Below are 27,830 nucleotides of genomic sequence, written 5' to 3'. Positions count from 1 at the left end.
GTTCTCAGCATCAAAATGGTGGCTTTCAGGACAGCTCACACCAATGACTACTCTCCAGTAACTCCACCACTAGTGTCCTTGTCCCCACAATGAGCCACAGCCACCCCCCACCTCCCCAGGAGACCTCTAAGACCAGCACGTAGGTCTGGCCCAGGCTCCTATGAAGTCACTACTTTTTCTCCTGGGTCCTGGTGCACACAAGACCTTGTGTGCACCCTCCAGGAGTGGTGTTTCTGTTTTCCCCAGCCCTGTAGAGCTCCTGCAATCAAGCCCTGCTGGCCTTCAAAGCCAGATGCTCTGGGGGCTCCTCCTCCTGATGCCAGACCCCCAGGCTGGGGAGCCTGACGTGAGGACTCAGAACTCTCCTGTGGGAGAATCTCTGCAATATAATTATTTTCCATTTTGTGGGTCACCTACCCAGCAGGTATGGGATTTGATTGTATTGTGAATGTGCCCCTCCTACCATCTTGTTGTGGCTTCTTCTTTGTTTTTGGAAGTGCAGAATATCTCTTTTGGTATGTTCCAGTCTTTTTTGTTGATGCTTGTTCAGCAGTTAGTTGTGATTTTGGTGTTTTTGTGAGAGGAGGTGAGCTCAGGTCCTTCTAGTCCAGCATCTTGTCCTCATCCCCTATATATACTAATTTGTACATGATTATGGAGACGGCAAGCTGGAAGACTCAGGATGGCTGGTGGTATAGTTCCAGTCTGAGTCTGAAGGCCTGAGAACCAGGAGCACCAATGGTGTGAACACATCCCAATCTTTTTCCCTTTTTGCTTAGTCTAGTTTGATTTATAGGGTGCCACATGTAGAGGCCTTGAACCTAGTGTGAAATGGTTGTGCGGACACCTCAGCTTGGGGTACTGTGTGTAGAAGCCAAGGTGGTGACTTGTTGCCACCAGAAGCAACCAAGCAAATATCTAGTGACCAATTGTCATGGGTACTAAAGGGACATTATCTGCATGGAGTAAGGTTTGGATGAGGTAACTTCTGTCTTTCAAATTCTTGACATAGTATGAAATTATGCACCTTATTACTAATTTAGGCATAACAAAACCATGCTGCTATTCATATGAGATAAGTCTGAGGCCAAATGTTAATGCTTTCTATTTCACTTGTTTTAATAATTTATAACTTAGAATACTATCAATGTGTAAATCCATTATTTTTGGCACTGAGAATTTTCTCTCCTAAAGAATAATAGCATGGTTATTTTTAGTATGATCTATTAATACTTTGCATAGGTCAACTTGGATTTTCCTAATTAAGAATAGAAATGTATCTCCAACTACGAAATTCCCTTAAATCACTGTACTCTATTTCTTAAAAACAAAAGATCCAACATTTCAAAATATGTCTTAAAAAATATGTCTAAATAACTTTTTCCTTAATTTTTTAGGCTTGTCATCTGAATCCTGCATTGGCAGATGAACTTCACACTTTACTTATTCATCAAAGAATTTAGACGACAATGCATTTCAACAAAGATCATCAATTCTAACGCCTCAGAATGTGTGTATTTTTATAATTTTTATATTAGCTATGTTTGTTTTCTGCCTCTCACTTTATGTTATCCTGGGTATTTTACTGATGACAGGTTACCTTCATTCTTGAATTTGTATAATGTTGCAACTTGAAACCTAGCTACAGGATTGAATTTCAGGAAGATTCCTCAAAGATCCAGCTCTTAGCCTAGAGACTGACCAAGATCATGTCAAATATTGAAAACCATTCCATAAAGCCGGTATCTTTTCCTTTCTTAAATAGGGTCCTGAAAGACTTAGAGCAATCTTAGCTTTAATAACTTCAGAAGTATAAATGCTACAAACTTACAAAAAAAAGTCTGAAGTTTAATTCTTTAAATTTCTTTAATCCTTAGTTCTTTGAATTCTGAACAACTTTTATTTCAGTCATTTAAAACTTTAAAATTGCAAATTCCAAATTGAAAATTTTAAATCTAAGTTTCAAAATAAGTGGGTTTACAAAATTGCTTACAATCTTGCCTTTCCATATCTTCCCCTCAACATCTTAATTTAATGCGTAAAACTGGTAATCAATTGAAACAAGATGTTTCTTTGTGCTTCAAGTCCTTTTCTACATTTTAAAAACCCTCAATGTATTTCAAAGCAAGATAAAATTTCAAATCATCTATCAATATAAGAACTATAATTAGCAAGCGGCTTTCCTTATCAGTTATACCTAAAAAGACAAAATCTGACAGTAAAAATTGAATCCATTTGCAAAAGATTGTAAAGAAATATATATCTGCAAAACAGATATTGAAAATAATGTTTAAGATACCTGAACAACACCTTCTTTGTAAATGTTAGGGCTTTATTTTATAAATCACAACCATCCTCTCCAAAGTGATTTACAAGATCTCGTCTTAGCACTGGGAAATTGTGATTAATATGTAGATGCTGGTCACTAAAGAAGTACTGTATGGCACAGAACTACTTGCTCTTGGTTTATGTTCTGGTTTGTCTGTATTATTTGAATTTCACTTTTTTGAAATTTCTTCCCTTTTGATCAAGACAAACTTAGGCCACATCCTTGTCTTTTAAATCTTTGAGTAGAAACTTAAACCATCCCTGAAAACCAGTCCTTTTCTTTTAAAATGTCTACTGAAAACCATCCCTGAAAACCAGTCCTTTTCTTTTAAAATGTCTACTGAAGACTCTCTCCTCTCCCAGTAACAACATTTCCATGTCCCTAGCCCATTACAAGATTTCAGAAGACCTAACTTAAATCGTTCTACAATACAAGCCCACTTGCTTTGCTCTTGTTTTCTTAATACCATCCATAGAACATTCCTTCAGTTGTTGGAAGATCCAGATTCCCAATTGGTATTCTCTTCTCCACACTCAATCCAATTCCTTAAGCCTTTAAGAACCTTAAAATAGAAATGCAATAAGGCCATGTATGGGGACTTTAATAGCGCTTTTAATAGGTTGCTTTTCATCCCCAAAGTGAAGGGCACTTTAACTGCCATTAAAACACAGGTCTGAGAAATCCTAAAGGTAGGAATGGGACATGTCATATTTGGTGATATGCTATGCTTAAATGTCCTAAGTGAATCCAACACAGAATTTAAAATTTCAGTTTACTCTAGTTACCATAAAGCTCGCACATCTGGCACAGGTGAGACCCTGCAAACCACTGCTGCAAACCATGTGCCGACCTTGACCTGTGACTGGAGTCAGTCTTTGAGGTGAAGCTTCAAGATCGTTAACTTTAAAAAAAAAAAAAAAAAAAAAAAAACTTCTGTAAGAGTCTTTATAGTTGATAACTTATGAAAAAGTGAGACATCTTAAAGACTGAGAAGTCATAACAGCTGTGGTTTAATTATGCAGAAGATGGTCACTCCTAGTAACTGCTACGAGTTCCTGGGGCTTGGTGACTTCACACTGCTTCTCTTCTCTGAATGTCTTTTCTACATCCCTACGAAGAATAATTCTTATCCATATAAATAGCCAACTTCAAGTTTTTCAAAAGTATCAAATATCTTGGTTTGAAAAAAGGATCAAAGAGCTGTAGCTAAGAGAATCTCAAAGATAAAATTTGCTTTACTAATTTTTAATCATTTGTCTTTCAGAACTTATGTTTCATATCAAGAACTTGGCATATCAACTCAGCAGGTATGATCTAACAATGATATAATTAATACCATTTTAATATATATATAGTATTTTTCTTTCATGGAATTCAAACTGAATTTCTGCTTAACTGGTTTCCATAATCCTTGGGGTTAGAAAGGGGAAAGTGTTTCATTATCACTGCATAATAAATGGTAAAACCCAGGAAAATTAAGTGACTTGCCCATGGTCCCACTACTAAAAGCAAAGCAGCATCTGTACCCTGGATGTCACCTAATGCCCCTACTAGTCCCCAAGACTTGATGACACAAGTCCTAAACAGCCTGAAGTAACTTCCCTCCTCTTTTGTTTCCCCATCTCATTCCTGCCCTCCATTGCACCTCCTTGATACAGCATTTCAAGCACCAGTTTGGCTCTTCTAATTCACACTAAAAATCGTACTTTTCACATTCATTCTGTGTCTGGAGAAAGGCAACAACCGTTATACTTCCTTACAGAAGTACTTACATGCACAACATTTTCTACAGAAAAGGCACTTGACAAATATCTAACTGCCTTAAGTATTTCAACTTTTTTTTTGAGATGTAAGCATCTTAAACATCAGAGCGCTATAATTCATTTTTATATTTTATTGCTTCAAATGCTTCAAACTATGGGAAATCTTTGGTAAAAATAAAGACAATAAGATTTTCACAATAACTTCACACAAAGCATTGCACAACAATATTCAATACACACGAATATAGGAATGTTCAGAATCCTCAGTGAGGAAAGTAACTGTACAATATTCATAGTTCTTCATTTAAAACGAAACTTCATAAATATTTAAAATATTTCCTAGGTTCCTAGGTTCTTATCACATATTAACATTTATATTTCAATCAGTATGTTGACCTTTAAAGGATTTATATTAAAATAAAAATAATTAACAAGTGTTTTTTCTGTTGCCTAATATACAGCATCAAGTCCCCCCCCCCCCCCCCCCCCAATTCTGCTTAATTCACATAGAACTAGAGGGAGGTAACTAAAAGATCAGTGTGGTTCTCAGTCAAGCCCTCTGTGGAAAAGAGGAAAATGCTTCATGTCTATTATTACAGACATTTCTCTGGTGGTTTATTTGTGCAGTCTCAAACCTGACCAGCTTTAAGTTGATCTAAATGAGTTCTCAGCTCAGGACACAATTCAATTATCAGCAGTTCCATCAGCACCTGAACCAAGAAAGAAAGAAAAAAAAGCTTTTTCTCTAAGGGTTTACTCAAATATCAACATCTAAGACAGAAGTCTAATTTTAAGTCTGAGATGATGTTCAGTGAACCGGTTGCTCTCAAAAGGAATTAGTATTCTGTAAATTCCATTTAGCATCAGATTGATTTATTTCACAGTCTGCTACGCTAACCATCATCAAACCATCAGTGGTATTTATCAGAAAAACTGTTTGCTGAAATAAGAAAGCCAAGCAGTCAGGCAGAAATGTTACAGCACAAGTCAAGAGAAGCAACCAGCAGGCGAGGAGAAGGAGGACGCTGCATCCAAGGGGTTATTTTATTTTTTTTAAACCAAATTGAACAGACAAAAATGAAGCAGAGAAAATGGGTTCAGAGTTACAAGTAATAAGAATGATTAAGGTATAAAGAGGTAAAACCTATCCCCATATATCAACAGAAATGTAGCACTGAAGAAATAGTGAACCCTCTGGGAGGCTTTAAAGTACTCACATACAACAGATGCTTATTGGCTCTCGTTTCCTGCAGCGCGTTGAATATTTTTATTATACCATGACGGGCATTTTGCTGTCCAACAAGGCTCTGAAGCGTATCTGAAAAAGTCAGTTTATATTCCACACTGCTATTGATAAAGTGCACCCTGCCCGGACCTTCAGTGCGGGGCTACGACACATGCACACACGGCACATAAAGTCACGGAGACACGAGGAACGTGAGGGATCAGCTCTTCCCAATGTTTAAGGAGAAAATAAATGTAGAATTGTTCAATGTAAGGCATTTATACAAACTATAGTTTCAATATGTGGATCCCCAATTAAAAGTACTTTAACAGGATTTTAAAGCATAAAATTTTATTATCCGTTCTAAAACATTTTTCTAGTCAAATTATAATTAATACCATTCTTATTGGGATTCTCAGTATAATTTCTTAGCAAGGGACAAGACATGATTTCAAATAAAAAAGCATGATCGCTTTTTTTCATTGTAAATAATGTTTCCTAAGTGCAAAATGCCTTAGAAGGGCTAACAACACTCCCTTTGTATCTGACTTTCAGGATCAGAACCCAGGCCTCACCTGGAATGTTTTCAAGCAGCTTCTGCTGTGCCCTCTGTTTCGTTTCCTGGCTTTGCTCTTCACTTGGGATTGTGTTTGGTGGTGCCAATTTCCCATTGGGCCAGAAAGCATCCCGGAAAACATTGATGTAGTAAACCAACATTTGCTCACTGAAAATCCAGTTCACTGTGTCCCGGATTTGTCTTTTAAGAGAAAAATATTTCTTGGATGAGGTTTTTAAAAGTTTTATTCTCTGTTCTCAAAAGGCAGTTATCAGTGAGCAGGTTAAGATACAGCCTGATCTAAGCATTTGATGAATAAACTAAGAAGTGGATTTTTAAACTCTGAAAGTTATTTTTTATTTTGCTAACACTGATGGCCATTCATTCCTGGAGTTCACATTTTCACTGGTACTGACTTCTCTAAATGTTTGCCACACATTTAGAGAAGTCAATTGAGGTGTCTTTCAACCTGGAAAGGCAAGAACTGAGAAGAGATTGGTTTGTTTGAAGTTTGCAACTACTCTAACTGTGCACGGTACTTAACATACTCATTTCTCCATGAAGTGGTATAAAATGAAAACATCGATCCATTTAAAGAGTGTGAAAAGTGGTCTGAAAACCTCCCTGAGTTCTGGCAGTCCTGGGGAGAACCAGGCTTTATCACTAGTTGTCCCTTAGGGCTGCTGTGGCAGAGGACACTGGGCAGAGTTCTCCGACCCAGGAAACATCTCACTTGCTCATGAGGCAAAGGGGGAAAAGATATCCCTTTTCTCCACCAAGGTGAGGACTTTGAAAAGATACACTGCTCTCCAGCCACTTCAGCTTCCCACAGGAATGCAAATCAGGCAGACCTTGACCGGCACAGTTATAAATAAGTGGCTTTTATCTGGTTATCCAGATAAAAAGGGTTTATCATAAGGTTTATTTAAGGTTTTTACCATAAACCCTACTTGATCAAATTCCAACCAACCACAGGGTTGCTGCTGTCAAGAGACCAACAGTTCACAAAGCCAGAAGTGGTGCTGAAGTTGGAAGTCTGCAGAAAAGGGGAGCAGAATCATCTTAAGACTGTTAGTGCTAGAAAGACCTGAAATTTCAAACTTAATTCATGAATAATAAATCAAAAAGCACTTTAAGAATCTGACTTCCCAACCAGATTTTTAAAGGGACAATGTGAGGTTTTCAGGAATAGTATCTGAAATAGATGTTTCAAGCCCATCACTTTGCACACAGTAACCTAGTCACCAGTGAAGTCTAAACTCCACTATGAGTCAGAACCACAGCTGGGACTTCCCTGGTGGCACAGTGGTTAAGAATCCGCCTGCCAATGCAGGGGACACGGGTTCCATCCCTGGTCCGGAAAGATCCCACATAACACAGAGCAACTAAGCCCGTGCGCCACAACTACTGAGCCTGCGCTCTAGAACTTGTGTGGTGCAACTACTGAAGCCCGTGCACCTAGAGCCCATGCTCTGCAGTGAGAAGCCACTGCAGTGAGAAGCCCATGCACCACAGCAAATAGCAGCCCCTGCTCGCCACAACTAGAGAAAGCAACAAAGACCCAATACAGCCAAAAAATAAATTTTTAAAAATTAATTTAAAAAAAAGAACCATTGGTAATCCTGTTTGTAACTGCATGATTCCTAAGACACTTCCCAATACTGCTTAGAACTGTGCAATTTATATCTAGACCAAATAAAATAATTTTATTAATTCAATGGGACTTCGGCTTTAAGAGAGAACCTGCTGACCTGCCTGCCTAAGTAAAATCTATGTTAAAAACACAGCTTGTTTTGCCTATAGCCTTTGGGTTACTCACTGGCACTGCATGAAGGAATGAAGAAAAATTTCAATTTGCAACTTAAAATTAGGTGAGTGACTTTTACCAAAGGTCATCACCTAAGTATTTCCTATCGATCTAGGTATGACTTTATATTAGTCAAAACCGTAGGAAGCTTTCGAAGCAATTCTGGGATGTGAAATTATGGTTGGTATGTGGCAAGAGGCACACACTGTGCTGCTACTTAGTTTTATGATGTGTCGTCTGCCTGAGGCAAAAGAGCACAGGTCCAGGCGCTCCGTAATTTCCCTACCTGATAAAGAGCCCACAGGAACCTACAGCCTGAAGATTCCCTACATGGTGCCCCTCCCCCAGCCCCATGCAAAGAACTGCCTAATGTATTCACCACTCTCAAACCACAGCTGATCATCTTAAAATTAAGAGCCCATCTCATAAATAGGAGCAAGGAACGTATGCATGATTCTCTGAAACTGAGAAAAACTATCAAGTCTGGAGTTCTGAGAAAAACAGAGCCATTTTGAAAACTTCTTTATCCAGGGCCTGTCAGTGCTAAAGTTAAGAGGTTTGCCTCAGACTGAAACTGTTAGTTAAACAGGGCATTTTTCTCCTTAAAACAAAAGCCCACACTACTAAGTCAACTAAAGCCACTAAAACCATTTTTTTTTTTTTTAAATCTTAGCAGTAAACAGAAGTAAATTTTGGTTTAGGACCACAAGAAAAATATATTCTATTTGTAGCTGAATAAAAATATAAAATGTTCTTTATTGTTTCCCATAAAAATTTTTAAGATTTATGTGATAAAACTATAATGTTAACATACATTTGACAAATTAATCTTTCACCTGGAAAAATCTGATAATTTCATCTTAAAACATTCTGCTGTACAAAAATAACTAATTTTTTCTCCTTATTTTTAGCAGTTGACTCGGTTTTTATGGGGAAATCGTAGTGCTTTCAGTCTTGAGTACTATAACCTTCATGTATATGGATAACGTGATAGAGTTTAGAACGCACAGAGGGCTTACAGGATACACACACCCCTGATGGATACTCAGATATCAACTAACGAGGAATTACTATTTTAATGTCACCCCAACTCTAAAAAACATATATGGTTTGCATTTCCCTTCAAATAAACACCTGCCATGCGATGTTCAACTTACTTTCATTATGGCTCAGAGTCTAAGCCATAAACAGATCCCCATCACATGACATAAAAACGCTGTACCCAAGATACTAAAACCAGTCCTCCTGATCAACAGAGAACTTTATGGAACAATCTTCTTGCCCTCATCAGCCAGCCTGCCCGAGCTGATGTCACCTGGTGCACCGTGCGTTCTGGAGGAGAAAGTCTTGCGGAAATCTGCTTCCCTACCCAATCTTAGAATCATATCACAAATAAAAAGAAACGAAAATACCTTTAGTTGGGGCAGTAATCTGACTATTAAGGCAAAGGGTAGGGCATGAATTCAAATATTAATTTTGTGCAACTCACTTGTTGATGGTTCTTCCGAAAGTGACCTGAACGAGAGCAATTAATGTTCTTCTCACCCATTTAAACACTAAAATATAAATCAGAGGAAAAGCATTACCACAGGCTATCACAATCGTGATGTTTTCATGGCAGCACAAAGCATAAATCTTACCACGTCACTCAATCCGAGTCTGCACACCGTCAGGGGCTATGACATCCATAGAATTTGGGTCTAGGTTAGCATACTTCTGCCCAGAAAAATTCTACTGAATAAGCTTTCATTTTCTACTTAGCAACTGATGAGAGGAAACCTAAGACTTTTTACAGCTTTTCAATGCCTGACGACAGCTGAGCTAGCAAGTGAAACTAAAACTTCATTTCATGTGTCCCTGAGCTACTGATGTCTGTTTTCCACTAGCAGACAGTGCGATTCCTCTAGATTCCTGTCTGGCTTGTTGAACCCAATGTTCAAAAACACTGCTCTGAACGAGAAGCATCTTCAGTGAAATGTTGACAAATACTTTGAAGTATTAATGAATTGCTGGGTCTAACTGCTCCCTTTTGAACAGCAGTTTGTAGATCATGCGTTTTTATCTATTTTATGCCTGTGGGGGGAAGAAAGGGGAACTGGGAAGCACCAGGATCCTGAGGGAGCCTGGGCTCCACGCTCCTGTGCCACCGCCTGGAGCTGGCGGCCACCATCATCACCTTCTCCAAGCCTCAGTGTTCTCATCTGGAAAAGGACAGTGTTAACATGTACTTTGTTTGCTCAAAAGTCATGTCAATGTTTTGTGTGAAAGTTTTGTGAAGGGTCCCACAGATCTAAACTTTTATTAGCATCAGATTAGGAGACACATTGTTATAAGTGTAGAATATGAATATCAGCTAAAAGAAGGCAAAGAAATGCCATGAGGATATTTCCGGTCTGCAAACTAGACTCCAAACCAAATATTCTATTTATATATTCACCTCCATCCACTGAAATGTTTAGCTACTGACACAAGACTTGGCTATGATGGAGCCAAGAGTCCAGGGCTCCTACACCATAAGAAAAAAGGAGTGGGGGGGACCTAAGGCCCAAGCAGACCGCAGGAACCCGGGAGCAACCAGGCAGGACCTGGGGGAAGTCAGGGGGGCGGGAAAGGGGAAGCCAGACAGATGGGACCGGTGCCCCTGGGGGGTGACTGGGTGGGGGGGAGGTTCCCACCTGGAGGGACCATTGGGGCCTGGGGAGATCCAAAACCGCAACTGGGTTTCTCCCACCCAGGAGGCCTGCTGAGCTTCCCGGCTTGGGAACCTGCTGGGTTCCCCAGCGGGGTCCTCCACCCTCCAAGTCCCCCTCCAGGCTGCCTGGGTCCTGCGGGTGTGGGAAGGAGGGAGGAGGGGCGAGGAGGTGAAGAGGCGGACAGGTGGGGGTGGGAGTTTTGAGATTGGGGGACAGGGAGGCGAGAGGACATTTCGCCTGCCCTCTTGGCCAGGGAGGCCGACTGGGCTCCCCAGGCCTGGTCCTTCACTCTCCGGGCCCCCCCTCCGGCATGAGGATCCTGGGGGTGTGGTGGGGAGGGAGAGGGAGGGAGGTAGAGAGGCATACAGTGGGGGTGGGAAGGGATCTCTCCAGGTCAGAAGAATAGGGGAGGCACCGCCGGGTATTTCTTCTGGGTGGGTCCTCCACCTTCCAAGGCTCCTCCCCACCACTGGTCCTTGAAGTACAGGAGGGAAGTGGTGGGGGGGAAAGAAGAGAGGCAGAAGGGGGGGAGGGACCCTCTTGGATCAGAGGATCAGGGGAGGATTGGAAGGCACTTCTGCCCACGGGCCCGGGAAGCTTGCTGGGCTCCCAGGCCTGGTTTCCAGCTCTCCAGGGTCCCCTCCCAGACGCATTGGTCCCGGGAACGTTGGAGTGTGGCAGGGGAAGAGGAAGAGAAGCAGACTGGTGGTGGGACGTTCCAGGAGCAGAGGACCAGGGGAGGTGTGGAGGACCTTTCCCCTGCCCACTTGGGCCCAGCAGGCCTGCTAGGCTCCCGGGTCTGGTCACTCAGTCTCTCCGGCTAAGTGGGTTGTACAGGCGTGGGTGGGAGGAGAGAAGAGAGACGGACTGTAGTGGGGGGAACCTTGCAGGACCAGAGAATCAGGGGGGATGCTGCTGGAAATCTCCCTACCCACTTGGCACCGGGAGGCCAGTTGCACCCCCAGGCCTGGTCTTCGGTCCTCCAGGGGCCCCTCTAGGTCTCACTGGTCCTAGGGGTATAGAAGGAAAGCAGGGGAGAAGAGGAGAGGTGGGCAGGGGAGGGGGCCTTCTGGGATTGGAGGATCAAGGGAGGCGCAGAAGGTATTTCCCCTGCCCACTAGCTCTGGGAAGCCTGCTAGGCTCACGGACCTGGTCTTTCACACTCCAGGGCCCCCTCCAGCTGCTTGGGACCTAGGAGAGTGGGGCACGGGGGAGAGGAAGAGAGGTGGACAGGGAGCCTACGAGACTAGGAAATCTGGGGAAGTGCCACAGGCGTTACCCTAGTCCAGCTGGCCCTGGGAAGCCTGTTGGGCACCAGAGTCTAATCTCCTGCCTTCCGGTGCCCCTGCAGCTGTGAGGGTCCTAGGAGAATAGGAAAGGGGGGGTGAGGAAGAATAGACCCCAAGGGGGAGCGACCCTCCGAGACTGGAAGACTAGGGGAGGTGCCTAGCATTTCTCCCACCAACTCGGGCCCAGGGAGCCTGCTGGGTGCTTCGACCTGGTCCTTTGCCCCCAGAACCAGAGGAGTTTCTGGGCCCCCCTGCCTCATTGGGCCTAAGCACCATTCCCCACCACTACCAGCTGCTTTTCTAAGCATAAACCCTGCCCACTGCCTAACCCCGCCCCTGTCTAAGCCCCACCCCCACAGCCAAGGCCTTTTCTGGCTTTTTTCTTCTTCTTTTTCCTTTTCTTTTTTCTTCCCACCTCCTCACTTAGGCTATTGCAGTTGTTTTATCTTCCAGTTGTTGCTCCATCTTTTTTTTAAATTTTTTTCTAACACATCTGTTAGTTTCCTATTATCATATTTTTTATCTTGCTATTGTCCTGCTGTTCAACTTTCTTTTTCTTTTTAATCTTTTTCATTTGCCTGCTCCACACACCTTGTGGGATCTTGACTCACAAGCCCAGGGTCAGGCCTGAGCTCCTGAGGTGGGAGCTCTGAGTCCAAAACATTGGACTAACAGGGAAACCCAGTTCCCAGGGAATATTCATCAGAGTGAGGTCTCCCAGAGGTTCTCACCTCAACACCAAGACCCAGCTATACTCAACAGCCTACAAACTCCAGTGCTTGAAAACTCAGGCCAAACAACCAGTGGGACAGGAACACAATACTGCCCATCCAAAGTGGGGGGAAAATGAGATGACAAAAAAAATGTCACAGATTAAGGAACAAGGTAAAAATACACAAAACCAAATAAATGAATAGTAAATAGGAAAATTGCCTGAAAGAGAATTCAGAGTAATGATAGTAAAGATGATCCAAAATCTTGATAACAAAATAGAGAAAATACAAGAAACAGTTAATAAGGACTCAGAAGAACTAAAGAGCAAACAAACAGTAATAACAAAATAACTGAAATTAAAAATACTCTAGATGGTATAAACAGCAGAAAAACTGAGGCAGAAGAATGAATAAGTGAGTTGGAAGATAGAACGGGGGAAATAACTGCCACAGAGCAAGAAAAAGAAAAAAGAATAAAAAGAATGGAAGACGGCCTCAGAGACCTTGGTGACAACATTAGCACACCAACATTCGAATCACAGGCATCCCAGAAGAAGAAGAAAAAAAAGAAAGGGTCTGAGAAAATATTTGAAGAGGTTATAGTGGAAAAATTCCCCAACATGAAAAAGGAAGTAATTAATCAAGTCCAAGAAGTGCGGAGAGTCCCATACAGAATAATCCAAGGAGAAATACACTGAGGTACATATTAACCAAACTAATGAAAATTAAACACAAAGAAAAAATATTAAAAGCAGCAAGAGAAAAGCAACAAATAACATATAAGGGAAAACCCATAAGGATACAGCTGATCTTTCTGCAGAATCTCTGCAGGCCAGAAGGGAGTAGCAGGATATACTGAAAGTCCTGAAAGAGGAAAACCTACAGCCAAGAATACTCTACCCAGCAAGAATCTCATTCAGATTTGACAGAGAAATCAAAAGCTTTACACACAATCAAAAGTTAAGAGAATTCAGCACCACCAAACCAGCCTTACAACAATTGCTGAAGGAACTTTTCTAAGCAGGAAACACAAGAGAAGGAAAAGACCTATAAAAACAAACCCCAAACAATTAAAAAAATGGTAATAATAATAAAAAAATGGTAATAGGAACACACATGTCAATAATCACTTTAAATGTAAATGGATTAAATGCTCCAACCAAAAGACACAGACTGGTTGAATGGATACAAAAACAAGACCCTTACATATGCTGTCTGCAAGAAATCCACTTCAGACCAAGGGACACATATAGACTGAAAGTAAAGGGATGGAAAAAGATATTCCATGCAAATGGAAGTAAAAAGAAAACTGGAGTAGTAATACTTATAACAGACAAATTAGACTTTAAAGTAAAGACTATTATAAGAGACAAGGAAGGACACTCCATAATCATCAAGGGATCACCCCAAGAAGAAGATATAACAATTGTAAATACCTATGCACCCAACATAGGAGCACCTCAATACATAAGGCAAATGCTAACAGCCATAAAAGGGGACATCGATAATAATGCAATAATAGCAGGAGACTTTAACACCCCACTTACATCAATGGACAGATCACCCAAACAGAAAATAAATAAGGACACACAAGCTTTAAATGACACATTAGACCATCTCAACTTAATTGATATTTATAGGACATTCCATCCAAGAGCTACAGAATACACTTTCTTCTCAGGTGCGCATGGAACACTCTCCAGGATAAATCACATCTTGGGTCACAAATCAAGCCTTGTTAAATTAAAAAAACTTGAAATCATATCAAGCATTTTCTCTGACTACAATGCCATGAGACTAAACATCAATAACCTGAAAAAAACTGTAAAAAATACAAGCACATGGAGACTAAACAATACACTATTAAACAACCAAGAAATCACTAAAGAAATCAAAGAGGAAATCAAAAAATACCTAGAAACAAATGACCATGAAAACACAACAACCCAAAACTTATGGGATGGAGCAAAAGCTATTCTAAGAGGGAAGTTTATAGCAATACAGTCCTACCTCAAGAAACAAGAAAAATACTGAATAAACAACCTAACCTTACACCTAAAACAATTAGAGAAAGAAGAACAAAGAAACCCCAAAGTGAGCAGAAGGAAAGAAATCATGAAGATCAGATTAGAAATAAATGAAAAAGAAATGAAGGAAACAATAGCAAAGATCAATAAAACTAAAAGCTGGTTCTTTGAGAAGATAAAGAAAATTGATAAACCATTAGCCAAACTTATCAGGAAAAAAAGGGAGAAGATGCAAATCAACAGAATTAGACATGAAAAAGGAGAAGTAACAACAGACACCACAGAAATACAAAAGATCATGAGAGATTATTACAAGCAACTATATGCTAATCAATTGGATAACCTGGAAGAAATGGATAAATTCTTAAAAAAGTACAATCCTCCAAGACTGAACCAGGAAGAAATAGAAAATATGAACAGATCAACCACAAGTACAGAAATTGAGACTGTGATTAAAAATCTCCCAACAAACAAAAGCGCAGGCCCAGATGGCTTCACAGGTGAATTCTAACAAACATTTAGAGAAGAGTTAACACCTAGCCTTCTCAAACTCTTCCAAAATACTGCAGAAGGAGGAACACTCCCAATCTCATTCTACAAGGCCAACATCACGCTGATACCAAAACCAGGCAAACTAATGGATACAGACACAAAAATCCTCAATAAAATATTACCTAACAGAATCCAACAGCACATTAAAAAGATCACACACCATGATCAAGTGGGGTTTATCCCTGGGATGCAAGGATTCTTCAATATATGCAAATCAATCAATGTGATACATCATATAAATAAACTGAAGGATAAAAACCATATGATCATCTCAACAGATGCAGAAAAAGCTTCTGCCAAATTCAACATCCATTTATGATAAAAACGCTCCAGAAAACAGGCATAGAAGGAAATTACTTCAACATAATAAAAGCCACATATGACAGACCAGCAGCCAACATCGTTCTAAATGGTGAAAAACTGTTCCCTCTAAGAACAGGAACAAGACAAGTGTGCCCACTCTCACCATTATTATTCAACATAGTTTTGGAAGTTTTAGCCACAGCAATCAGAGAAGAAAAAGAAATAAAAGGAATCCAAATTGGAAAAGAAGAAGTAAAATTGTCACTCTTCGCAGATGACATATTATACACAGAAGATCCTAAAGATTCTAGCAGAAAACTGCTAGCACTAATCGATGAATTTAGTAAAGTAGCAGGATACAAAATTAATGCACAGAAATCTCTTGCATTCCTATACACTAACAACAAAAGAGCAGAAAGAGAAATTAAGTAAACTCTCCCATTTACCACTGCAACAAAAAGAATAAAATACCTAGGAATCAACCTGCCTAAGGAGGCAAAAGATCTGTATGCAGAAAACTATAAGACACTGATGAAAGAAATCAAAGACGACACAAACAGATGCCTCCATACCACAGAGGGACATACCACATTCTTGGATTGGAAGAATCAACATTGTGAAAATGACTATCTTACCAAAAGCAATTTACAGATTCAACACAATCCCTATCAAATTACCAATGGCATTTTTCACAGAACTAGAACAAGAAATCTTACGATTTGTATGGAAACACAACAGACCCTGAATAGCGAAAGCAATCTTGAGAAGGGAAGATGGAGTTGGTGGAATTAGGCTTCCTGACTTCAAATTATACTACAAGCCTACAGGGATCAAGACAGTATGGTACTGGCACAAAAATAGAAAGGAAGATCAATGGAACAGAATAGAGAACTCAGAGGTAAACCCAAGCACATGTGGGCAGCTTATCTTTGACAAAGGAGGCAAGAATATACAATGGAAAAAAGACAGCCTCTTCAGTAAGTGGTGCTGGGAAAATTGGACAGCAACATGTGAAAGAATGAAATTAGAACACTTCCTAACACCATACACAAAAATAAACTCAAAATGGATTAAAGACCTATATGTAAGGCCAGACACTATGAAACTCCTAGAGGAAAACATAGGCAGAACACTCTATGACATACATCAAAGCAAGATCCTTTTGGACCCACCTCCTAGAATCATGGAAATAAAATCAAGAATAAACACATGGGACCTCATGAAACTTAAAAGCTTTTGCACAGCAAAAGAAACCATAAACAAGACAAGAAAACAACCCTCAGAATGGGAGAAGATACTTGCCAATGAAGCAACTGACAAAGGATTAATCTCCAAAATATACAAGCAGCTCATGCAGCTTAATACCAAAAAAGCAAATATCCCAATCCACAAATGGGCGGAAGACCTCAATAGACATTTCTCCAAAGAAGATATACAGATGGCTAACAAACACAGGAAAAGATGCTCAACATCACTCATCATTAGAGAAATGCAGGTCAAAGCCACAATGAGGTATCACCTCACACCAGTCAAAATGGCCATCATCAAAAAATCTAAAACAATAAATGTTGGAGAGGGTGTGGAGCAAAGGGAACTCTCCTGCACTGTTGGTGGGAATGTAAGCTGGTACAGCCACTATGGAAAACAGTTTGGAGGTTCCTTAAAAAAATAAAAATAGAACTACCATATGACCCAGTAATCCCACTCCTGGGCATATACCCAGAGAAAACCATAATCCAAAAAGACACATGTACCATAATGTTCATTGCAGCATTATTTACAATAGCCAGGACATGGAAGTAACCTAAATGCCCATCAACAGAGGAATGGATAAAGCAGATGTGACACATATATACAATGGAATATTACTCAGCCACAAAAAGGAATGAAATGGAGCTATATGTAATGAGGTGGATAGACCTAGAGACTGTCATTCAGAGTGAAGTAAGCCAGAAAGAGAAAAACAAATACTGTATGCTAACTCATATATATAGAGTCTGAAGAAATGGTACTGATGAACCCAGTGACAGGGCAAGAGTGGAGATGCAGATGCAGAGAATGGACTTGAGGACATGGGGCTGGGGTGGTGGGTGGTGGGCGAAGGGGAAGCTGGGACGAAGTGAGAGAGTAACATAGACATATAGACACTACCAACTGTAAAATAGATAGCTAGTGGGAAGTTGCTGTAGAACAAAGGGAGATCAACTCAATGATGGGTGATGCTTTAGAGGGCAAGGACAGGGTGTGTGGGAGGGAGTCGCGGGAGGGAGGGGATATGGGGATATATGTATAAATACAGCTGATTCACTTTGGTACCTCAAAAACTGGTACAAGAGTGTAAAGCAATTATATTCCAATAAAGAGCTTAAAAAAAAAAAGGAACAAGGAAAAAGGAGTGGAGTAAATTCACAGACGCCTCTCTACAAGGGAAGACACAAAAAACAGAAATCACCAATTAACATGGACTTGGTGCTAGACTTCAAGACATCCTCAAGTCACTTCTACCTTTAAAAATAGATCTATGTGTCCAGGTGCCGTAGTGTTAATCCTTCCAGTGATAGTCAAGTCCTGGAGTCCGAGCCTCACCTCAGAAGTGCCAGAAGTGTTTGATGGAATTCAGAGCATGCTGCAGGCCTGCAGGCAGGAGGAGCGTGTGTGTCAGGCATGATAACTTCACTCCACCTTTCTAGGGCAGCACAGAGGTAGCTCACACAGAGGGTCTGAGGACAGGAGCAACTCCAGGAAGAAAGCCTGACAGCCAAGTGACTGGTTATAAATGTTTAACAGCTGTATTTCTGGTCCCTTTTCATAAATTGAACTAGAGCAGGAACCAAAAATAGGTTAGCTACAAATTCTCTGCCATCACTGATACCCCTGACTCTACTATGTTTTCCTACCCTTCCCTAGTCCCCACCCCCATAGAAAAAGCCCATTACTCCTTCCAAGGACTCATTTGTTCAAAGCCATGGAGGCAGCTGCACCAACACTCAGATTCTGCTGATGGCAAATATATCACATGTCATTATCAATGATGTTCTATTTATTCCCCTCTGAAATTTCACTAGCAAAACCAACTATTCTTCTGAGCAGGCACATGAGGGAGGAAATGCATGCCACAGAGACAGGACTTTGAGCCCTATTCCTGCCCTGACTGCCTCGGCATATCCACCACGTCTCTCAACGTCTTTGTGTCGCAGAGAACACAGTGGCCAAAGGCTAAGACTGGGTGCTTCCTCATTCTCATCAACTCTGTGGAAAACGGGGAAGAGTCAAGATTCAATGGGGCAGGTTGTTGTACAGCAGAAACTGGCACAAGAGTATAAAGCTATTATACTCCAATAAAGATTGAAATTAAAAAAAAGTACTGAATATGATTTTACAAATACAAAAATTATTATAGCAACCATACATTTTTTAAAAAGCTATGAATGGGAGAGATGGATCAAGATGGTGGAGTAGGAGGACATGCGCTCACCCCCTCTTGCAAGAGCACCGGAATTACAACTAACTGCTGAACAATCATCGACAGAAAGACACTGGAACTCACCAAAAAAGACACCCCACATCCAGAGACAAAGGAGAAGCTGCAATGAGATGGCAGGAGGGGCGCAATCGCGTTACAATCAAATCCCATAAATGCTGGGTGGGTGACTCACAAACTGGAGAACAGTTATACTGTAGAAGTCCATCCACTAAAGTGAGGTTTCTGAGCCACACATCAGGCTTCCCAACCTGGGAGTTCAGCAACAGGGGGAGGAATCCCCAGAGAATCAGACTTTGAAAGCCAGCGGTATTTGACTGCAGGACCTCCACAGGACTGGGGGAAACAGAGACTCCACTTTTGGAGGGCACACAAGAAAGTGTGCTCACCAGGACCCAGGGGGAAGGAGACCGAATCAGACCTACCTGCTGCTGTTGGAGGGTTGCTGGCAGAGGTGGGGGGCGGCTGTGGCTCACCGAGGAGACAGGGGCACTGGCAGCAGGGGTTCTGGGAAGTGCTCATTGGCATGAGCCCTCCCAGAGTCTGCCATTAGCCCCACTAAAGAGCCTGGAAGCTCCACTGCTAGGTAGCCTCAGGCCAAACGTCAAACAAGGTGGGAACACAGCCCCACCCATTGGCAGACAAGCAGATTAAAGTCTTACTGAGCTCTGCCCATCCAGCCCAACCCACCATCAGTCCCTCCCATCAGGAAGCACGTTCCAGCCTCCTAGATAGCTTCCTCCACAAAAGGGCAGACAGCAGTATCAAGCAGTATCAGCAGTATTTCCTTCTGTGGAACTGAAAACCACAGGCACAGAAAGATACAGAAAATGAAAAAGCAGAGGACTTTGTACCAGTTGAAGGGACAGGATAAAACCCCAGAAAAACAACTAAATGAAGAGGAGATAGGCACTCTTCCAGAAAAAGAATTCAGAATAATGATGGTGAAGATGATCCAAGACTTTGAAAGAAGACTGGATGCAAAGATCGAAAAGTTTACCAAAGACCTAGAAGAATTAAAGAGCAAACAAACAGAGATATGCAACACAATAACGGAAATGAAAAATAAACTAGAAGCAACCAATAGCAGGTTAACTGAGGCAGAAGGGCAAGTAAGTGACCTGGAAGACAGAATGGTGATAATCACTGATGTGGAAAAGAATAAGGAAAAAAGAATGAAAAGAACTGAAGACAGCCTAAGAGACCTCTGGGTCAACGTTAAACGCACCAACATTCGCATTATAGGGGTCGCAGAAGGAGAAGAGAGAGAGAAAGGACCCAAGAAGATATTAGAAGAGATTATAGTTGAAAACTTCCCTAACATGGGAAAGGAAATAGATACCCAAGTACAGGAAGTGCAGAGAGTCCCAGGCAGGATAAACCCAAGGAGAAACACACCAAGACATATAGTAGTCAAAATGACAAAAATTAAAGACAGAGAAAAGTTATTAAAAGCAACAAGGGAAAAACAACAAATAACATACAAGGGAATTCCCATAAGGTTAACAGCTGATTTCTCAGCAGAAACTCTGCAAGCCAGAAGGGAGTGGCACGATATACTTCATGTGATGAAAGAGAAGAACCTACAACCAAGAATACTCTGCCCAGCAAGGATCTCATTCAGATTCGATGGAGAAATCAAAAGCTTTACAGACAAGCAACAGCTAAGAGAATTCAGCACCACCAAACCAGCCCTACAACAAATGCTAAAGGAACTTCTGTAAGTGGAAAACATAAGAGAAGAAAAGGACCTACAAAAACAAAAAGAAAACAATTAAGAAAATGGTACTAGGAACATACATATTGATAATTGCCTTGAATGTAAATGGACTAAATGCACCAACCAAAAGACACAGACTGGCTGAATGGATCCAAAAACTAGACTCATATATATGCTGTCTCCAAGAGACTCACTTCAGACCTAGGGACACATACAGACTGAAAGTGAGGGGGTGGAAAAAGATATTCCATGCAAATGGAAATCAAAAGAAAACTGGAGTAGCAATACTCATATCAGATAAAATAGACTTTAAAATCAAAAATGTTACAAGAGACAAGAAAGGACACTACATAAAGATCGAGGAATCAATCCAAGAAGAAGAGATAACAAAATTATATATGCACTCAATATAGGAGCACCTCAATCCGTAGGGCAAATGCTAACAACTATGAAAGAGGAAATCGACAGGAACACAATCATAGTGGGGGACTTTAACACCCCACTTACACCAATGGACAGATCATCCACACAGAAAATTAATAAGGAAACACAAGCTTTAAATGACACAATAAATCAGTTGGATTTAACAGATATCTACAGGACATTACATCCAAAGACAGCAGATTACACATTCTTCTCCAGTGCACATGAAACATTCTCCAGGATAGATCACATTTTGGGTCATAAATCAAGCCTTGGTAAATTCAAGAAAACTGAAATCATATCAAGCATCTTTTCCGACCACAATGCTATGAGACTAGAAATCAATTACAGGAAAAAAAACTGTAAAAAACATAAACACATGGAGGCTAAACAATACGCTACTAAATAACCAAGAGATCACTGAAGAAATCAAAGAGGAAATCAAAAAATACCTAGAGACAAATGACAATGAAAACACAACGATCCAAAACCTATGGGATGCAGCAAAGGCAGTTCTAAGAGGGAAGTTTATAGCTATACAATCCTACCTCAAGAAACAAGAAAAATCCCAAATAAACAATCTAACCTTACACCTAAAGAAACTAGAGAAAGAAGAGCAAACAAAATCCAAGGTTAGTAGACATAGAGAAATCATAAAGATCAGAGCAGAAATAAACGAAATAGAAACAAAGAAAACAATAGCAAAAGTCAATAAAACTAAAAGCTGGTTCTTTGAGAAGATAAATAAAATTGATACACCTCTAGCAAGACTCATCAAGAAAAAGAGGGAGAGGACTCAAATCAATAAAATTAGAAAGGAAACAGGAGAAGTTACAACAGACACCGCAGAAATAAAAAGCACCATAAGAGACTACTACAACCAACTATATGCCAATAAAATGGACAACGTGGATGAAATGGACAGATTCTTAGAAAGGTATAACCTTCCAAGACAGAATCAGGAAGAAATAGAAAATATGAACAGATGAATCACAAGTAATGAAATTTAAACTGTGATTAAAAATTTCCCAACAAACAAAAGTCCAGGACCAGATGGATTCACAGGTGAGTTTTATCAAACATTTAGAGAAGAGCTAACACCCATCCTTCTCAAACTCTTCCAAAACATTGCAGAGGAAGGAACACTCCCAAACTCATCTTATGAGGCCACCATCACCCTGATACCAAAACCAGACAAAGATACTACAAAAAAAGAAAACTACAGACCAATATCACTGATCAATTTAGATGTAAAAATCCTCAACAAAATACTAGCCAACAGAATCCAACAACACATTCAAAGGATCATACACCAGGATCAAGTGGGGTTTATCCCTGGAATGCAAGGATTCTTCACTATACGCAAATCAATCAATGTGATACACCATATTAATAAACTGAAGGATAAAAACCACATGATCATCTCAATAGATGCAGAAAAAGCTTTTGACAAAATTCAACACCCATTTATGATAAAAACTCTCCAGAAGGTGGGCAGAGAGGGAACCTACCTCAACATAATAAAGGCCATATACGACAAACCCACAGCAAACATCATTCTCAGTGGTGAAAAACTGGAAGCATTCCCTCTAAGATCAGAAACAAGACAAGGATGTCCACTCTCGCCACTCCTATTCAACATAGTTTTGGAAGTCCTCGCCACAGCAATCAGAGAAGAAAAAGAAATAAAAGGAATCCAAATTGGAAAAGAGGAAGAAAAACTGTCACTGTTTGCAGATGACATGATATTATACACAGAAAATCCTAAAGATGCCATCAGAAAACTACTTGAGCTAAACAATGAATTTGGTAATGCTACAGGATACAAAATTAACACACAGAAATCTCTTGCATTTCTATACACTAACAATGAAAGATCAGAAAGAGAAATTAAGGAAACAATCCCATTCACCACTGCAACAAAAAGAATAAAATACCTAGGAATAAACCTAACCAAGGAGGTAAAAGACCTGTACTCAGAAAACTATAAGACACTAATGAAAGAAATCAAAGATGACACAAACAGATGGAGGGACATATCATGTTCTTGGATTGGAAGAATCAACATTGTGAAAATGACTATACTACCCAAAGCAATTTACAGATTCAATGCAATCCCCCTCAAATTACCAATGGCATTTTTCACAGAACTAGAACAAGAAATTTTACAATTTGTATGGACATGCAAAAGACCCTGAATAGCCAAAACAATCTTGAGAAGGAAAGACGTAGTTGGTGGAATCAGGCTTCCTGACTTCAGGCTATACTACAAGGCTACAGTGATCAAGACAGTATAGTACTGGCACAAAAATAGAAATATAGATCAATGGAACAGGATAGAAAGCCCAGAGATCAACTATGGTCAACTAATCTATGACAAAGGAGCCAAGGATATACAATGGAGAAAAGGCAGCCTCTTCAATAAATGGTGCTGGGAAAACTGGACAGCTACATGTAAAAGAATGAGATTAGAACATTCCCTAGCACCATACACAAAAATAAACTCCAAATGGATTAAAGACCTAAATGTAAGGCCAGACACTATAAAACTGCTAGAGGAAAACATAGGAAGAACACTCTTTGACGTAAATAACAGCAAGATCTTTTTTGATCCACCCCTAGAGTAATGGAAATAAAAACAAAAATAAATAAGTGGGACCTAATGAAACTTCAAAGCTTCTGCACAGCAAAGGAAACTATAAGCACGACGAAAAGACAACCCTCAGAATGGGAGAAAATATTTGCAAACGAATCAACAAAGGACTAATCTCCAAAATATATAAACAGTTCATCCAGATCAATATCAAAGAAACAAGCAACCCAATCAAAAAATGGGTAGAAGACCTAAATAGGCATTTCTCCAAAGACGACATACAGATGGCCAAGAGGCACATGAAAAGCTGCTCAACATCACTAATTATTAGAGAAATGCAAATCAAAACGACAATTAGGTATCACCTCACACCAGTCAGAATGGGCATCATCAGAAAATCTACAAACAGTAAATACTGGAGAGGGTGTGGAGAAACGCTCTTGCACTGTTGGTGGGAATGTAAATTGACACAGCACTGTGGAGAACAGTATGGAGGTTCCTTGAAAAACTAAAAATAGAGTTACCATATGACCCAGCAATCCCACTGCTGGGCATATACCCAGAGAACACCATAATTCAAAAAGACACATGCACTCCAATGTTCACTGCAGCACTATTTACAATAGCCAGGACATGGAAGCAACCTAAATGTCCATTAACAGATGAATGGATAAAGAAGATGTGGTACATATATACAATGGAATATTACTCAGCTGTAAAAAGCAAGGAAACTGGGACATTTCTAGAGACATGGATGGACTTGGAGACTGTCATACAGAATGAAGTGAGTCAGAAAGAGAAAAACAAATACTGTATATTAACACATATATGCGGACTATAGAAAAATGGTACAAATCAACCGGTTTGCAAGGCGGAAATAGAAACACAGATGTAGAGAACAAACATATGGACACCAAGTGGGGAAAGTGGGGAGGGTTCAGGGGAATGAACTGGGAGATTGGGATACCAAATTGTACGCTCTAAATATATGCAGTTAATTGTATGTTAACTATCTCAATAAAAGTTCTAAAAAAAAAAAAAAAAGATTCAATGGGGCAGATTTCACTGAGGAAGAGCCGGACTCTGGGGGGAGGACTGGTTTTTTTCTGCCTATACTGAATCAAGTTAAACATCCGCATACACCTTAAGTGTCTAAAATACGGACCAGCTGCAACTTTTTCATCTGAAGGGATCCTTAACACCTGGATGATATTCCATCATGTGGGTAGTTCTTAATTTAACCATCACCCATTTCTGAAGTTTAGTTTAGTTCTAATTTTTCACTATTGTAATTATGTTCAAATGAACATCCTTATATATATATATAAAATCTCTGCCTGGAGTTTAGAATTTAATTGTTTTCTATTGCTTAATGTGAATTACATTTTTGGAACCCTTATGTTGTAAATTCACTGAAGGAAGAATCTACCTCTGAGGTATTTTTGTTTCCCTCTGGAGCTATATCTAAAACATAAGCTCCTAAAATGTTTGCTGATTATTTTAAGATTTGGCTTAGAGGAAGAAAAAGTTCAGTGACCAAAACAATCCCAGCACTGAAAATTTTCTTGCTCATTCATTCATTTATTTATTCATCCATTCATTTATTCATCCATTCATCCATCCATCCAAGCATTTTCATTGGTCACCTTCTATGGATCAGGCATTGTAACAGATACTGAGGGTTAAAAGACATAAAAGACGCACTCAAGTTTATAACAGCACTTGAAGTTTCTTCATCTGCAGAGAATTCTTTAAGAGACATGCTAAGGGATATATAAATAAGAAGTGATGCACAGCACACTTCCTGTACAAGACCAACTCCCAGCCCACCTTCTCTGCTCCAAGGGAAATGATGCTTATCCGAGTGGACAGAGCCCAGGACATTCTCAGGGCAACGTTTTACCAGTTACTGTGCCTTGCGAAACCTTGCTCCTCTCATGTGCTTCCTCTTCTAGGAGCTCGGGTGTGCCTTTAGGCACCTGTCACACCTCTGGCTAGTACCTGAGGCTCCAGGTGTGACCAAGCATGCTGGTTTCGTGATTTAGAGCGTTAGGGGGCTGTGGAAGGTGAGGGTGGGCAGAGAGTCCTATTCAAGACTCAAGACTAAAGCCAAGTAGTACAGTTCGACCTTTCACCCCAGTACTGCTTTGGGAGAGAAGCACCTGTGCAGGTGTTAACAGAACAGAATTTTGATCCTCTTTTTGCACTTGTTATTTCTAAATATATCTCCGTCAGGAGCTATTAGGGCAGGATTTCTCAGCTGGGCACTACTGTCATTTGGGACAGGGTAACTGTTGAGGGGGCTGGGCTGTGCATTGGAGGACGTTCAGCAGCATTGCTGGCCTCCAGCCACCGGATGCCAGTAGCGCCATCCCTCAACCTGTGACAACCAAAAATGTCTCCAGATATGCCAGATGTCCCCTGGGGACAAAATTCCCCCACGCCTCCACGGGTGACCACTCCTCTAGGGAGGAAAGGTGGCTGAAAGCAGGCCTGGGCATCCCTGTGTCCCTGGCCACATACCTTTAACAACAGGGCTCTTCCTCTGCTACGCAAAACTAGTTTTTGTACACCTTTTGGTGATATTGCAGTGAGGCTATGCTAAGTCACATAAAAAGAAATTCAAAGCATTCCAGCTTTCTGTATATAGGGGAACATGGTGCAGGGTAAATCAGGACCCTGTGTACGGAGATGATATCTGTCCGAAGGTTGTCTCCTTGGAACCTACCTTGGTATCTGGTTCACCTGTAAAAGTATTTGCTGAAGGAATATAAATACATGCCTGATTCAGAGACAAGAGGATATTAAATTTATGTGTGTGCATGTGTGTGTATAATCACTTAACCAACAAACACTACTGAATAATAACAAAGAGGCTTACTTCCTCGAAGTTCAAAAATCTCCCCAATCAACATGAAACATGGTTCAGCCAAGGCATCTTTCCTTCCATCCACATCATCACCATAATCTGACAGGTCGCTGTCCTCCTCTGCCTCCTCCTGGGGGAACAGAAAAGTCACAAGAGGAAGGTCACTCATCCAAGAAAGGTGGTACATTCTCCATCTTCCAGCATCAATTTCAAACGATGTGCTCGTATTTCAACCTCACACAATCCTCCAAATTTTCCCACGTGCAGAAATCTATGCATTTTCAAAAAGAGGCCAAACTGTATCTAACCTCAGGAAATAGCTTGATCCCAAAGCCTTATTCAAGGTCTGAGGTAATTTTGAAAAGCCTCTGTCACTATATTAATGAGGAGTGAATTCACAGATAACAAAATAGTTTTCTAACCATTTTGAGTTTTAAAAGTAAGGCTTTTTAACTTGAATGACTTTAAATTCACTGTTTTTTAAAGACATGTATAATTTAAACTAATTTAGTTATTTTTAAAGCTCTGATTCAAGCTTTTATTCCGTTCTTCAGCTAGTCTCATTTCCTGATGTGCATATCAGCAACCTTCAGTTGAAAACTCATCTATGCCAGCACGAGGCTAGGGCAACAAGTGTGATGTGGACCCAGACTTAGAGAGGCCCTTGGTTCTGGGGGAGGGGACCAGTATACACATGGCTGTTTCTGCAAGCAGGGTGAAGAGCTGAAATGGGTACAAACATTAGGCAGTGGAAAGACAGCTGAGGCAGTTCATTCTGACGTCTGCAGAGAGGGAGCAGCTGAGGCTGTGGGACCAAACAGTGGTCTGACGACAGGGCTCTGGGGGGTTGAATGAGCAGAGGAGAGGGCTGAGAGGTCACAGAGGCAGGAGGAACCCCCCCAACGTCACGGTTTTACTAGAAGTCCAGCAACATCAGACGCTGCAGATAGGCTGGAGGAGCTGCAGCCGGGAGGAGGCTGCTGGTCACCACTGGCCTCCCCATCAGAGGGCAGTTTCCTGGAGTGACTGGGCTGTAGTGTAAATCCCAAGAGGTTCAGGGATAAATGGGAGGTGATGGAGGTGAGGGGCCAAGTGCGGCCGGACATGACACGTGTGGCCGTGAAGGAAGAGGCGGGCATATGGGAGGGAGGGAGGCGGGCACAGGGGCCCTCTGCAGTCCACAGATTCTGCTCCAGTTCAGGACGCAGTAAAGTAGACACTTCTTCCCATGGTCATTTCCTTCTGCCCAAACTCACTAAACCAGTTCTGGTGAAGTGGCGGTGGCATTTGGCATTGAACTAAGGAGACACCAAATTTCAGAGGCAGTCTCTGCAGCTTGCTGGAGAGACAAATAAGGGGTTCCAGGCCTCAGTCCGAGTAAGGAGCTCCCCCTGGAGGGCAGCCTGAGGTCCAGGTATGAGATCGCATACGTAGGCAGTCTCTCCCTACTCACTCCTTCACCTGCCCACATCACCGCGAGGTTCATC

General features: G+C 41.0%; 2 protein-coding genes across 19 annotated transcripts in view; one reads left to right on the top strand and one right to left on the bottom strand.

The window, feature by feature from the left end:
- LRP2BP (LRP2 binding protein) overlaps positions 1–6,009 on the top strand; it is a 54,269-nt gene extending 48,260 nt beyond the window's left edge. For 10 of the 12 annotated variants that reach the window (XM_057697113.1, XM_057697112.1, XM_057697118.1 and 7 more), the window contains one exon: positions 247–375. In XM_057697113.1, coding sequence (XP_057553096.1) covers positions 247–254 — 8 coding nt within the window. In that variant the 3' untranslated portion in view covers positions 255–375. Of the gene's footprint in view, positions 1–246; positions 425–1,397; positions 1,511–3,593; positions 3,637–5,872 lie in introns of those variants that run through there. The other 2 variants (XR_009047735.1, XR_009047734.1) reach the window with 2 other exon arrangements.
- Positions 3,555–27,830, bottom strand: part of SNX25 (sorting nexin 25) — a 115,809-nt gene continuing 91,533 nt past the window's right edge. For 4 of the 7 annotated variants that reach the window (XM_057697109.1, XM_057697104.1, XM_057697103.1 and 1 more), the window contains 5 exons: positions 26,356–26,473; positions 9,170–9,236; positions 5,893–6,074; positions 5,310–5,410; positions 4,571–4,802 (listed from right to left, as the gene is read on the bottom strand). In XM_057697109.1, coding sequence (XP_057553092.1) covers positions 4,722–4,802; positions 5,310–5,410; positions 5,893–6,074; positions 9,170–9,236; positions 26,356–26,473 — 549 coding nt within the window. In that variant the 3' untranslated portion in view covers positions 4,571–4,721. Of the gene's footprint in view, positions 4,803–5,309; positions 5,411–5,892; positions 6,095–9,169; positions 9,237–26,355; positions 26,474–27,830 lie in introns of those variants that run through there. The other 3 variants (XM_057697102.1, XM_057697107.1, XR_009047733.1) reach the window with 3 other exon arrangements.

The sequence above is a fragment of the Hippopotamus amphibius genome, chromosome 10 (genome assembly GCF_030028045.1).
Source record: "Hippopotamus amphibius kiboko isolate mHipAmp2 chromosome 10, mHipAmp2.hap2, whole genome shotgun sequence".
NCBI classification, from domain to species: Eukaryota; Metazoa; Chordata; class Mammalia; order Artiodactyla; family Hippopotamidae; genus Hippopotamus; species Hippopotamus amphibius.
Note: the sequence above shows the minus strand (reverse complement) of the source record. Positions and strands in the feature narration are given on the sequence as shown.